Below are 15,936 nucleotides of genomic sequence, written 5' to 3'. Positions count from 1 at the left end.
TGACGTCAGGTAGAATGGAGATTTCGAAAGTGTTCCTAATTATTGTAGGCCATTTAGAAAAAAAACAAAAAAGCTTTTTTTTTTATTGCTTAGATGAGTGAACGAGCTCACAGTTTACATGGTGTTAAGTGGTTACTGGAGCCTATAGACATCTACAACGGAAACGCGCCACCCATCTTGAGATATAAGCTCTGAGGTCTCAGTATAGTTACAACGGCGGCCCCACCCTTCAAATCGAAACGCATTACTGCCTCACGGCTGAAATAGGCAGGGTGCTGGTACCTACCTACCCGTACGGACTCACAAGAGGTCCTACCACCAGTAATAAAATGCTGTCTGTAATGCTAACTTATGATGCGATCTCCGATCTTTTTTATGATTGAGGGATTTTCGGTGGCGCGGAGATCTCTCCAGTTTCACCAGGACAGGTGGGCGAACAAAAGTTCAGCCAGGAGTGGTGGGATTTGCTAACAGCTGCCCAAGCACCTCCAAAGGAGACCTAATAACTCAAGAGCAACTGCTTCGCGAATGAATCTACTACCGGATTAAAATCACGACCCGCTGAGAAGGTCCGGCCAGAAACCCTTCGAGCTGATTCATGGGTTAGGTTGCACGTCGAACTCTGAGTACAACGAGTACGGTTAGACCTCCGGGTTCGACTGGGAGCGGTGTAGTTGATAGCTATCATTAGAACGCAAAATATTTGACAGACGCCTGAATCGCGCTAACGAGTTTTTCAAGATAAGCTTTCATATACATACACAGATTCCGAACAATAACATTTGGACAGTCGATCTACTAAGCAATATTGCGGTGGAAGATCCTCGTCATTACTTCCAAACTCTTAAATGTCTTGTTCAAAACTAAGTTTTCTTATTAAAACTTGTACGATGTGTGATGCAAACAACATACATAATATAATTAGAGTTTTCTGGTATTTTGTAATCCTTATCTCTCGTCGCGCAAGGAAAACAAGCAAAATCTTACGCCAATTTCAAACAAAGTATGTGTACATGTTAAAACAAAATTATGAATAACATATTATTTGATTACCGACTATACCTACGTTGTTATACAATATACTAGTGTTCGTCCAGCGTTCGAAATCATATTATAATAATCTTATCTTATACCTTAAAACGAGCGATTCTTGTATATAAATATATATATATATATACAGTCGTGGTCAACTAATTAGGGACATTCAAGATAGTGAAGGGCTATAACCGGTTATGTACATTTAAATATAAAACCCTATTGATTTTTCAGCACCTATTATTTGCATAATGTGGTCCGATTATTATGCTATAAATGGCTGTAAATAAAAGATTTAATAAATAGAAAAAGTATTTAATATCAAAGATTAAACATGTATTAAATATTAAGATATAATTCTGTAGTGGACATTTAATTAAGGACAGTAAAGTATAATGAAAAATACAATTACACAAAACTTATAATCTTCAGTGTTATAATATCTTTAACAACTCCATTTTATTACGTGTAAAATCAGTACCCAGTAGCAAAACCTTTGTTAGTAATTACCGCTTGACACCGATGTGGCATAGACATTATCAGTTTCTGACATGTTTCGACAGGAATGTTTGCCCATGCCTCACAAAAAGCTTCATGAAGTTCATCCAAATTTGTATTACGATAAGTGGCAACTTTTTTCCTGATTTCGTGCCAAAGGTGCTCAATTGGGTTGAGGTCCGGGCTATTTGCTGGCCAATCTAGCACCGATACAAACTGACTGGTAAGAAACGACTTGACTGAAGGGGCGGTATGTTTCGGGTCGTTATCCTGCTGAAACGTCCATATAATAGGGAGATGCTCCTCAGCACAGGGAAGCATAGTTTTTTCCAATATTGCCTTGTATTGATGTTGGTCTAAGTTACCCTGAACTTTCCTCACAGGTCCCACTCCACGTCCAGAAAATGAACCCCATATTTTAATGTTTCCACCGTCATGTTTCACCTGTTTTTTTGTGAATCTTGGATTCATTTCCGCTTTTATAGGACGCCGTACATATTGCCTTCCATCTGAAGAAATCAAATTAACCTTGGTCTCGTCAGAGAAAAGTACATGTTGCCATTGGGCGTAGGTCCAATGTCCATATTTACGTGCAAATGCCAAACGAGCATTTCTATGTTCTTTCTTCAACAACGGTACTTTGTGAGCCACTCTTCCGAACAACCCTACTTCTACCAAACGTCGTCGAACGGTCCTCGCAGATACACCGGCTCTTTCGTTTGCCCCAAACACTTCGTGTTTAATTAAAATAGAGCCTAGAAACGGATCTTTCTTAGCTAACCTGGTTATCATTCTATCTTCTTGCGGAGTCGTTTTTCTCGATCTTTTTGTTCTGGACACATTTAAAGCTGTGTTATAGCGCTTGACATGTTGCACTGCATTGCATACCATAGTTTTTGAACAATTTAAATGTTGTGCTATCCTTCGGTATGACCAACAACGCTCGACAAACTTCATGACAATTTTTCGTAGTGTTGGATCGCAACTTTTATTTTTACCCATTTTTCTTCAAAATAATTCTCAAAACTTAAAATAAAAATCTGGATTGCCGCCAAAACGACCACTAAACAATAAGAAAAGAAACAAAAATGTATTAAAATTCCAATTTTGAAATTAGAACGCAATACCTCAGTGTCCCTAATTAAATGGCCAGCCAGCATTCTTTGAACCAATAGCACTATGATATTGTATCAGCTATACTGTAAAGAGGTTTAATGTTTAAGAAGTTGTTATTGTTTGTATAATCGCGCACATAAATGACTAATTACACTTACATGTAAAAGATATGGAATATTGCTAAGATTCGTTGGAAAATAAAAAAAAAAATCACAATTTGGCTTAACTAGAGATTGTCCCTAATTAGTTGACCACGACTGTATATATATATATAATCTGAATCTCGGAAACGGCTCCAACGATTTTCATAAAATTTAGTATACAGGGGATTTCGGGGGCGATCAATCAATCTAGCTACGATTTATTTTCAGAAAATGTTGTTTTATTCGTGTTTTCAATTATCAACTTTATGACTCTTCCCGACATCTATTGGCGAATAATAATACTATTTTTCTTAATTGAAAGCAACTAACTGCTTTAAAGACACAACAAGATGGCGTTAAAAAAAACGGTCATCATTTGTATATCTTAATATATTCAAGATAACAAAATACAAAATGGATCTATATTTCATTTTTTATACATATTTTCTCTTTGGTATAGGAAGTGGATTTTTTCTGGAGTAGAATTTTAGTGCTAGCTGTTTTTCTTTGTCTATTTAACTGGTGGTAGAACGTCTTGTGAGTCCACACAAGTAGCTACCACCAACCCGCTTATTTCTGCCGTGAAGCAGTAATACGTTTCGATTTGAAGGGTGGGGCAGCCGTTGTAACTATACTGAGACCTTAGAACTTATATCTCAAGGTGAGTGGCGCATTTACGTTGTAGATGTCTATGGGCTCCGATAAGCGCTTATCACCAGGTGGGCTGTGAGCTCATCCACCCATATAAGCAATAAAAAAAACGATGTTAGTAAAATTAAATTTCTTTCTCATGTCCATGTCAGTGGGAGTACTTCAAACACTAAGCGATAGTTAGAGCCGTCAGCGGACTTCATTTTGCGTAAAAATTTAATGCACATATTAAATTTTATACGATTTCGTGAAAGGAGGATGTGACGTAAGATATTGTTATAGCTTGTATGTGTAAAGATCAAGGACTTTACGTTTGAACGGAATCTAACGAGCAAAACTATATTACAACCCAACGATTGAAATGTATTGAGAAGTGTAAAGAAAATTTGAGAGAAACCTTTCTTTCCACAATAACTGAAATAAATTTGCATAGAAATCGAATGAATGTTTCTTATACATAAAATTATTCTAATCTATTTTAATACATAATACCTACGTATTATGTATGTATATAAGAATAATAAGAATATAAAACTCAATGGTTACATTTATTTATTTAGCTTCGTATTTAGTGATTGTTCTTGTTTTGTAGTTATTCTCTGTATACGTAACACAGGAGAAAAATTTAGCGTGTACAATTACGCATCTTTGGACTCTTGTCTTGGATAATTATAATTTTCTTTGGGCCTTGAACCGCTAGAATATCTAGATTAATCATATGTATTTAAGTTGGTCTAATCCGAAAAACGCTCTGATTTAAAACACATTTCAATCGATTACCATTTAAATGTTCAGAGTGCTGCAATAATAACTAATGTATACTATAATGAAATTTCAACATTCCTGAGAATTTTTATTATTATTATTATTGCTTAGATGTGCGGACGAGCTCACAGCCCACCTGGTGTTAAGTGGTTACTGGAGCCCATAGATATCCACAATGTAAATGCGCCACCCACCTTGAGATATAAGTTTTAAGGTCTCAAGTATAGTCACAACGGTTGCCCCACACTTCAAACCGAAACGCATTACTGCTTCACGGCAGAAATGGGCAGGGTGGTGGTACCTACCCGCGCGGACTCACAAGAGGTCCTACCACCATTTAATCGTATTTTATTTTATTTTACAAGAAAATGCTCCGATGGTTGATCCCCAAGCAGTTGAAGATACCGTGAGATGGTACAGCATCGTACAAAACACAAGTCATGGATGGAGACATTCATTGCATCCATGGTTCCAAGATGGAGATTTTGTCGCGACACTCTGACATCAAGACCACGACCGAGCTCGAAGAATATTTTTAGTGACCAGTCGGTATGTAGGAGCCGATTACTCGTCTACACCCATCAATCTTCCACACTCAACAGCTTCAAGCTATTGGAGTAACTGTCTCCTGTGTTACGGGTACCGGAAACCCATATACAAGGCAACTGCTTTCAGACTAGCAATATTATTTAACAAAGATGCTGGTTTCGTCAGTTAAAGAGACCACGTCTTTTAGTCAAGGACGCGAACCACAAGGCCAAATATTTCAACTGTCTTCAACGTGGTCTACAATTTGCGAAAACATAACAAAGCAACTCCTAAGCTTACAAGCTTGTACTTCTTTTGTTTTTGCAAGATCAAAACTACACTGTAAAGCATTATTTAGAAATATTATATTAGAAGCATTTTTCATAAAAGTAATTTTAGTTATGTTCTTATAGCTTACATTCGTGCGACGTGCGAACGGCGCCATTGCCGTTACGGCCTGCGTCGTCCATGACATTAACATTGCCGGGACACGAGGTAACCATGAATTAACGCGAACTGAATTTACGTAACTGTACGCAACACGTGTGTGATAACAACGTGAGGCCACGACCGTGACTTCTAAAACTCTGGTCGGAAACAGCGATGGGGTTTACGAGCGACCGCCCGCGGCCATACACACAGACAAGCGTCCGTGTAAGCTCTCAACAAACATTGACATTACCACATATATGCCAATATTATATATATTGCCAATGCAATAGAATTAAAAACAAACGACCAAATGTTGCTCCTGGAATCTCTGACAGTGAATAGACACGATCGAAATTGGTGCATTCATTCTAGAGACCACAAACATACAGACAAACGTACAAATCGTCTCAGTTTATACATTTTAGACACGACTATAGATAGACACGATGAGATCATAAATCATGAGTCATCGTTGTAAACGCGGTTCTTGGGCACGAGTTAGTTAGACTATTTTTAAATTCAAAGTCGATTAGTACCTCCTTGGGGGTTTTGTTTCATCGACATATTTGCAATATCTTCTTCTTAGTTGGAAACTTTTCAGAGTGGTCGTGGTTGTTCTGACGATTTATATGCACAACTACTTGCTAGGTCGCTCATGTTCTTGAGGATTGCCTTTTTGGCGATGCGCTTCAAGATCTGCTGGTTTGAAGCGTTTTGAGTAAATTGGACCATGGTTGACTCAGTTGTCTTCCATATTGCGGAGACCGACGTCATTGGTCCTCGACTATCATCTCGACGACCCGTCGGTCGGGCGTCCTCGGGGTGGCACCGCGTGCCGTTGACCGCGGGAACTTCCCTACTCTGACCGGGTTTTGACCCCGGACGGAGATCGGACGTCGGGTGTAAGAGTGCAGAGGAGTCGTTTAGTGGGTGAGGCCCTAAAATTCCTTGGGCCCGCGGTCTGTTCCCAACACCTTGCAGATCGTCAAGTCCCACATATCCCGCGCGCCCCTTAGGCGCGGGGACCCCGTAGGAGGATCGGCCCTGGTCCAAAAAAAAAAAAAGTTGTCTTCCATATTAGGTCAGTCCAGAGGATTGGTGCAATATGCAACAATATGCAATATACAATTATCGAATATTTTCTCACCACAATCCATGTATAAGATGACATTCAAGATAACAGAGATTACCCCCACTTTAATTTCGGAAACGACAGTGCCTTGCACACACTTATAGTGTAGTGAAAAGTAGGAGAGCGTGATCTAGCATGACAGGTCACAAATGCTTTCAATAGCCCGTTAGAAAAAGTTTGTTATTCCTAAGAAAAAGTCCTATGCCGACTCTATGATTATCTCCTGTGTTATGGGTATCACAAACACATACGAAATAAAGTACGCTGAAACCTAACCAGATTTGTTTAATGAAGACATTGAAACAAAATTTCGCGGTATACTTAATTAGTATCCAGACCAACGATCAAAATTTATACAATAGTCTGTAATTAATTTAAGTAAAAATATAGAATGTATGTATATTATTATATATGTTGGAGTGGTTGACAATATTATCAAGGTCTTGGCCACTCATTGTGGACTCAATATAGGAATCTTGGCGAGAAAGTAATGTTTTTGATATACAATAGGGTACATTTTCATTTCTTGTCACTTCTATTTCATTATACCCCTTCTAGACTTTTTTTTTTTACTGCCCTTGTAGGCAGACGAGCATACGGCCCATCTGAAGGTGAGTGGTTACCGTCGCCCATGAACTTCAGCAATGCCAGGGGCAGAGCCAAGCCGCTGCCTACCGTACCGTATACGCTTATAGCGTTCGTGTCTCGTTGAATAATTTTATTCATGATCTGGTTTCGAAAGCCCCTCCGGGTAGTTACCGCGATACCGTCTATTTCTGTCGCTAAGTAGTCATGTGATTCCCCGCCTTCAGTTACAATTGCTGTATAAGACAGTTGAGTTTGACCTCATGATTCAAGGTTAGCGATGATGTTGATGTCTATACTTATAAGTATTTATGTCTATGGACTCCGGTTATCATCGGACACCAGGTGGACAGCTTCATTGTAGAAAGCCGGTTTCGTTAGTCCTGAAAGTATTGCAAATTTATCTGGGAGACGCGTTAAGGCAATATTTTCTTGTTGCCTTGTTTTTCTATGTGAATAAAGAAATCTTCTCCACTTTCCTAATTCGTATCTTGAACACGTGTGGCTTCTTTCAGGTTGTGATGTCTATCAGCTCAGGCGACCCTTAACCCTTTGACTGCCATGTAGTCCACCTATGCCCTACCTGGCGCATTGAAGTAATTTTGTATGTTGATTTCTGTTACTAAGCACCTGGATTGACTAACTTCACCTTGTTTTGTTTGTTAATGTATGTTTTCGTCTTTCAGGTCTCTTAGAAATAGATTCGTTCTCAGTATCTTCGGATTCGTCTTTTCCAAAGTCTTCTAGATATTCCGGTATCTTATTAACATAAATCGATAAAATTCCTTCAGTGCCCCACGCAGGGCACCGGTTACCTACACGGCAGTCAAAGGGCTAAATTCAGTTCGCCCGTTAGATTGTCAGTCTGTCTAAGCTAATTAATATCTCATCTATCGTATTACAAACTAACTTTACAACCTCGACAAAACAAACCGTTAACTGCCTACCGGCCTTGGTACTATGAATAAACTGATTATAAAAGCTAATAAACAAAATCCTGCACCTACACACTTGCGTGCGAATCCTTCGCGTTGGGTTCGCGAATTAGTTGGTAATTACAGTACGCGGTAAAGCTTTATATTAGACTAGCTTTTGCCCGCGACTCCGTCCGCGTGGAATAGTTACTTTGGCATAATGCTAAATTTTACCCCCACTTCATTTACGTAGTAAGTGAAAATATTTTTGAATGATAGAATATTAAGGAGCTATTTAAACCCCTATTTTGAAACATTCTTTATTGATGCTTCACTTGTATTGGCCTTACCGTGATGTTATATAATCTATAGCCTTCCTCAATAAATGGGTTTAAATTAAATTAACACTGAAAGATTTTTTCAAATCGGACCAGTAGTTCCTGAGATTAGCGCTTTCAAACAAACAAACTCTTCAGCTTTATATTAGTATTATATTAGTGTAGATAATCGGTTAGTCTTTAAAAGAGCCGTGTCTGTCATGTTCGCGTCCAATTTCACCACGTTTGTTGAGGTGGGTTGAACCGCCGTCAAACAATACCTTTGAGATTTCGATTTCATGTCTCAAGTGAGATGGCAATATCCCGAGGCGCTGATAACCGTTTTTTTATTTTTATTTTATTGCTTATATGGGTGGCCGAGCTCACAGCCCACCTGGTGTTAAGTGGTTACTGGAGCCCATAGACATCCACAACGTAAATGCGCCACCCACCTTAAGATAGAAGTTCTAAGGTCTCAAGTATAGTTACAACGGCTGCCCCACCCTTCAAACCGAAACGCATTACTGCTTCACGGCAGAAATAGGCAGGGTGGTGGTACCCACCCGCGCGGACTCACAAGAGGTCCTACCACCAGTAATTACGCAAATTATAATTTTGCGGGTTTGATTTTTATTACACGATGTTATTCCTTCACCGTGGAAGTCAATCGTGAACATTTGTCGAGTACGTATTTCATTAGAAAAATTGGTACCCGCCTGCGGGATTCGAACACCGGTGCATCGCTACACACGAATGCGCCGGACGTCTTGTCCGTTAGGCCACGACGAAATTTCAAGTACTTCGCTAGATAGCGTTTAGATTATTCATCCCGCATCCAACGGTTGCAAATTCGCAGTCAGACCTTACAGGCGATGAGTGTAAGCAAACGTGGAAGCCATTTTGAGATACGATTCTGGATTGTATTCGAGTTACGGTTTATGGCGGAAAAGAAGAGATTATCATCCAGCACTTGATTCGGGACTGGGCACTTTTTTCATGAAATCGTTAGAAAGAAGACCACATGGTCCCCCTAATGGGTAGTAGTTGTAAGAGAACAGCCAAGATTCTTGGAGCCCCGGGATCCACTCTGGTTGCTTTTAGGCTCTTCAAGCACCGGTCACCGTCATCGCTGAACTACTACTACGTCGAACTAAGAGGTCGACGTGCGAATTGACCCATAGACACAACCCACTGAGTTTCTCGCCGGATCTTCTCGCCAGATTTGCTCTTGCTCGGGTTTTCGGATGCTCTCAGGCTGAGCCCGTGAGATGACTGACCGCTTCGGAAGAAGTTGGTAAAGCCCCTTAGGCTAGCAACGATTAGGTAGGGAAAAACAACAAAAAAAACAAGTCTCTGCCTACAAGTCGAAGTCGTGGCCTTTGAAGTCGTCGTGGCTTAAAGGATAAGACGTCCGGTGCATTCGTATGTAGCGATGCACCGGTGTTCGAATCCCGTAGGCGGCTACGTACTCAACAAATGTTCACGATTGACTTCCACGGTGAAGGAATAACAACGTGTAATAAAAATCAAACTCGCAAAATTATAATTTGCGTAATCACTGGTGGTAGGACCTCTTGGGAGTCCGCACGGGTAGGTACCTCCACCCCGCCTATTTCCGCCGTGAAGCAGTAATGCCTTTCGGTTCGAAGGATGGGGTGGCCGTGACCACTTGACACCGGGTGGGCTGTGAGCTCGTCCATCCATATAGGCAATAAAAAAAAATAAAAAAAAGTGCGATGCGTCAGTATTTTTATATAAGGCACTGACCCGGCAGACTTCGTAGTACCTCAATCGATAAATAAAAGACCTAAACTTTTGTATAAAATAAACTTAAAACAAACAAAAGGAATCCGTCCAACGGGGGACACATCAAAGGAAAAACAAATTTGTTACCTATTTTTATTTAATTCCGAGCATTTTCATATTTATCTACCTTTTAAACCTTCTCTGGACTTCTACAAATAATTCAAGACCAAAATTAGCCAAATCGGTTCAGCCGTTCTCGAGTTTTAGCGAGACTAACGAACAGCAATTCATTTTTATTTATAAAGATAGAGTTTAATACTTTGTGTCGGTTAGTTCACGTTTTGTATGTATATCTGGTATCTATAGCGCAGGTGAAAATTCTAGCTTAGATTCGTTGAATGTTGACATTCGTTTTGCTTTGTTCGTCAAGCTACGTAAGCCAGTCGATGCGTTCGCGACGTCAGTGTGGAGCTGGCATAACTGGTTCGTCAATGAATATTGTTTACAAACACATACATACATATGTACGTCATTCACATTAGTGTAGAGTTTTACTTCAGTCTTTTTTGATATCGATCGAGGAGACATATTGTTTTTATTTAAATTAGATCTTTTCAATTTATTCTATAGTTTTCACATGTTTTTATGATTTTATATTGTTACTTTATTTTATTAGTTAGTATTGTGTTATATTATCAGTTCAAGAAAATACGTTTTAAAATTATTATTAACAAGCGGCCCGCTCCGGCTCCGCTCGGGTCTTTAACAAAAATTTCGACGATTTTTGACATTGTTTTATTTTTGTTAAATAAAAGAACACTTATTGCGGAATAACTATAATAGTTAGACATATGCTGTCGCGACACTTTTTGTAAATAATAATGTGTTCTACAAAGTCGTATTTATTATTTTATTCTATCATCAATAGTTTTCGCAGGGCACGTGATGTAAAGAATATTTTAGGTAATTTTTTTCCACCTTGGGTTACATTATTGGAGTTTTAGTAAGGATCCCTAATTTTTTTTCAAAAAAGATTATAGCCTATGTCACTCGGGAATAGTGTAGCTTCCAAACAGTGAAAGAATTTTTCAAATCGGTTCAGTAGCTTCGGAGCCTATTCAATACAAACAAACAAACAAACCTTTCCTCTTTATAATATTAGTATAGAAGTATAGATTTACCTCCGTAATCTCGTCTGGCCGTTGTTAGTATTATTTTTAGGTCAAATAATTTTGTTGGAAAGCAAGCTGACCGGCGATTATTACCATGCAATTCACACTTCCTAATGTGTCGAAACAAAAACTAAAACTTATGACAAAATAAAAATCCCTATGTACACAACAAAACATACTTAATCTAAAATGCACTCCGCTTTTTTTTTTTAGCCCACCTGATATTAAGTGGTTACTGGAGCCCATAGACATCTACGACGTAAATGCGCCACCCACCTTGAGATATAAGTTCTAAGGTCTCAGTTTAGTTACAACGGCTGCCCCACCCTTCAAACCGAAACGCATTACTGCTTCACGGCAGAAATAGGCGGGGCGGTGGTACCTATCCGTGCGGACTCACAAGAGGTCCTACCACCAACCGCTTTTTTTAATACGCTTTTATTAGCTTCAGACAATGTAAAAAAGTAAAATGTGTGTGAGGAATGTTGATCTATACCACGATCTAAATCTAGAAGCGATACATATGTAAGTTCTTAAGGAAGTGTCAGAACGACATGATAACCCTCTTATCGTGGCGGCTGCTAATTACTTATCCGACCTAGGCGACGGAGTAACGCAAAGCCGCCGCCGCCTCAAACATGTCTTATCGGATCCCCCAGATTCGTTCTCAATGTTTTTTTTTTTTACATGTGGTAGGACCTCTTGTGAGTACGCACGGGTAGGTACCATCACCCCGCTTATTTCTGCCGTGAAGCAGAAATGCGTTTCGGTTTGAAGGGTGGGGCGGCCGTTGGAACTATGCTGAGACCTTAGAACTTATATCTCAAGGTGTGTGGCGCATTTATGTTGTAGATGTCTATGGGTTCCACTAACCACTTAACACCAGGTGGGCTGGGAGCTTGTCCACCCATCTAAGCAATAAATAAAAAAGCTCTTCAAGCACCGGTCGTCGATTATGACAAATATTTTGACGGGCGAACTAGCTCATAGATACAACCGATTGAGTTTTTCTCTGGATCTTATCAATGGACCGCGATTCCGATCCGGTGGTAGATTCAGCGAAGCACTGTTCTTGCTAGGATCAGTGTTCCCAATTCTCACAGGATGAGCCCGTGAGTTTACCTATCGTTCAATGAGTAGTGGGAATAACCCCTTCTGGTACCAATGTTATGATTAGGCAGGGAGAAAATGTCGATGTCGGCACCCCTAAAACCGCTTCTTTGGTATGGGAGTTTTTTTCCTACCTAAGCTGATAGCCTTGAGAGGCTATTTCAGCGGATGGGAGTATAACTTCCTCCCAATTCCTAACAATATAAATCGTGGTGTCGATATGGTAAATGTTAGTTATACACGGGTAAGATGCGACCTGAGGATACTTATATTTCAAGGTTCCACGTTTAGGTGTCTACTGGCTCCATTCAACGCTTAACATGAGCTGCATTTCATAAAACATAGACACTGTATTTAATGTATTCTCAAGATTACATCATACGTGCGGATGAAATTATGTAACGTTCTCGTAAATTTTAATTGCATTGTAAAGGTCAACTATTGCGTTTGAAATCATCTAAATTCGCTTTAGACTACTTTAAGATAAATCAATATCGAAATATCTTTATTGTTGTTTAGTTACTATTCGAATTCTATAACGCGTTTCTGTTAGCTTGACCTGTATCAACGAAATGGACTCTTTGATGGTAATTTTTGCTAATTTCAAGACATTCGGTTAATGTGAAAATTTGCATACGTGCCATGGATGACAGTTTTCAAAAATGATATGGCTGCCTCCCGAGGCTGATTGATATGATTGAGCTGAATATCCAACTGAATACAATCGCACAAAAAGTCGAAATCAACATTATCTATTCCCGTAATCAGTCTGATTCTCCTGTTTCGTAACAATAAAATCATTTTTTTATTAAAAACCTGTTACATAGATACGACTTAATTATCAAATTAGTGTATTGTCATCGGTCCTCGATAAATCTACAAAGTTTGAATGAAATCTGGCCGTTTAAAGTGGGTCAAAATCGTGTCTAAAGGAGTCAGTTACAAACATACATACAAGTGTATTAGCTTCACTAAAGCGTGTAAAAATGGACTGATTTTAACTAATGTTTTTTTCGGTAAAAAAATTAAGGTGCATCTATTGGTTTTATTTTACTTATAAATGAACGCTAGTAAAACCTGAGTTGGCGCAAGATGGTCCACGAGAAAGTTGGCCAGCGAGGCCACGACCCTTAGCGTTGGGAATTAGCGACGAAAAGAAGAGCAGCAGGGGGTATCTTTCACTGTATGAAAAAGCTAGAGATAGGATAGTGAAAGTAATGCTGTAAGGATAATTGTTTTAGGTACCTCAAGCACCGGTCACCGTCCTCACCGAACCCGTCGCTTGCGACGAAGGGCTCGACGAGTAAATTAACCCACAGACACAGCCCACTGAGTTTCTCGCCGGATCTTCTCTGTGGTTCGCGTTTCCGATCCGGTGGTAGATTTTGTGAAGCACTGCTCTTGCTAGGGCAAGTGTTAGCAATATTCCACTTTGAGCCCCGTGAGCTCATCACGTCAAGGAGAAGCTGAAATAGCCTCTCAAGGCAATCAGCACAGGTAGGGGAAAAAAAGGTAATTGGAAAGGGTCTTTTGCCCGAAATAGTTCGGGAATCCCTGGAATGCTCCAAACGAAGCGCACGCTTCCTCTTGTTTGCATCAGGGTATCAATACACATTAACACGTAATTATTAAAATTAAATGCTTATGTATGTCTTTGTAAAATTTGACGGACTCGAGTTTGTGAAATATAAAACAATACTACATGACTAATGACAAGCCTTATTCGTTCGAAATGTTTCATGTTAACGATTTTATTTACTAAGCTGTTTATTTAAATTTTCATGAGTACATATTATTATGATTTAGAAACAGTTTTTTAGTATGAGCGTACGAGCTGACAGCTGGTTTGATTTTTAAGTATAAATTTAATTGAGAAAAGTCGTCAATGGTAAGCATCTGATGAGCCTTTTTGGGTGACGGCCTCGAGCGACGGTGGTCGCTCACCATCAGTGAGTTTTACTCTCCGCCTTCGCGATTTCATGACTATGCGGCTTTACTACACGGGAGAAATAGATACGCAAGCCGGATTGTAAACACAGCTGCACTCAAATCGTTTTACTGATACACTATTAAACTATATAATATATACTAATATATAAATCTACAGTGATTTTTATGGATGTTCCGTTATAACTACTGAACCATGCATCCGATTGAATTGAAACTTGGTGTCCATGTAGAAAATACATGTACTTAATGGATAGGCTAATATTTATATGAGCGTTGGACTTCCTAATAATAATGACAATAAATAATAATGTTAATTTTAAATGCCCAGCAAAGCGGGCGAGTACCGCTAGTTAACTATAAAACTAATTTAATGAAGTATCCCAAACGCCGGATTGTGAATTCAATACGTTGCCGTAACCACAATTAATATCTACGATACGTGTATCCTAGAATCAAATGTGATATAAAATTATATTTCACTGGTGGCAGGACGTCTTGTGAGTCCGCACGGGTAGGTACCACCACCCTGCCTATATCTGCCGTGAAGCAGTAATGCGTTTCGGTTTGACGGGTGGGGCAGTTGCTGTGCTGTAAAACTGAGACGCCGAACCCACTGTGGCAGCGTTTACATCATTGATGTCTATCTGCTCCGAAGACCACTGAATATCAGGTGGGCCGTGAGTTCATCGACCTATCTAAACAATAAAAAAAAAATTAACAAATAGTACTCACATCTGATGAATAATTGTAAAGATAGTGATTAGTTTGAACAGCCGATGTCCGCGTCGCGCCGAGTCGCCGCTTCAAGACGGAGTGGTAAGCGATACTGTACTGTCTTTACTACATAGATATTCTGTATGTATATTCACGCCTTTCGTTTAAGTGTTGGATGAGCAGAGGTTCACGAGGCTTGATGCAAGTTTGGCGGTTTTGGGGTCAGATGATCCTACGCTCATAGTAGTGTGGCTACTCATCAGAGTTTATCAGCGGTACTGGCCTATTGGACTGATTACTTGCGGCGATATGCTGAGATTGGATGCGGAAGGCGGAGGATCGTTCATTGTGGCGGACTATGGGAGAGGCCTACATCCAGCAGTGGATAGATATAGGCTGATGATGATTGGCCTATTCCCTTATATATTTTTTTCCGTTATTTCTAATCGATTATCTTCTCTTCCCCAATTTCTTCAAGTCGTGCCTCTATTTACTCTCAATTTAGTTGATGAGAGCGTAATATCGTCTTCTCGCGTTAAAACTGTATAATCTCAAAACATACTAATTTTACAGGAGAGTGTTTTAAAGGTTTAACATGTGATATTTTTAATATTAATCATCTTTGCAACATTTATTTGTTATTTTTTACCAGTTACATTATCTATATTTTAAAGTAAGATAAAATTATGTAGGTATTAATTTTGTTAATAGTAGTCAATACATAGGAAAACTACAAAAAACTAAAAACTAAAACTAAACCGAGCTCTTTTGACAGTATTTATGAGAAAAATACTGGTGATACCAAATGATTCCGCATATTAATTCAATTTTGAATATTTTTGGAAATTGCACACTTTTAATGCGAAAAGACGATATGCGAAGCTTATTATTTTAACTAGTGGTCGCCCAATAGTCGAAATTTGACCATAAATCATTTAAATTATAAGTTTGAACATTATTATGGTGCTATTATCAAAGACTTTACTTCTGTAATCACAGATTTCGCCAAGGCTAGACTATAGACAAATAATATTAAAGACAAACATTATTAATCTATTCTCAATTTGACAACAGACTTTAACAATAAACAAAAGAGTTTAAATGCGTGTGTGTGTCAAACACATGGTA

At 39.1% G+C, this 15,936-nt stretch overlaps 1 protein-coding gene across 2 annotated transcripts in view; it reads right to left on the bottom strand.

Annotated features, from left to right (window-relative positions):
* The window catches only part of LOC114240120 (venom acid phosphatase Acph-1), a 28,272-nt gene extending 13,343 nt beyond the window's left edge, over positions 1-14,929 (bottom strand). The window contains exon 1 of one of the 2 annotated variants that reach the window (XM_089739831.1): positions 14,827-14,929. Coding sequence is in view for 1 of the 2 variants with exons in the window: in XM_028170560.2 (XP_028026361.2) it covers positions 5,155-5,217 (63 nt within the window). In the remaining variant the exon portion in view is untranslated. Of the gene's footprint in view, positions 1-5,154; positions 5,355-14,826 lie in introns of those variants that run through there. The other variant, XM_028170560.2, reaches the window with a different exon arrangement.
* Between the last annotated feature and the right edge of the window lie 1,007 nt (positions 14,930-15,936).

This window comes from Bombyx mandarina, chromosome A1 (genome assembly GCF_030267445.1).
Source record: "Bombyx mandarina strain Sakado chromosome A1, ASM3026744v2".
Taxonomy (NCBI): Eukaryota; Metazoa; Arthropoda; class Insecta; order Lepidoptera; family Bombycidae; genus Bombyx; species Bombyx mandarina.
This window is presented reverse-complemented; position numbering and strand designations above follow the sequence as displayed.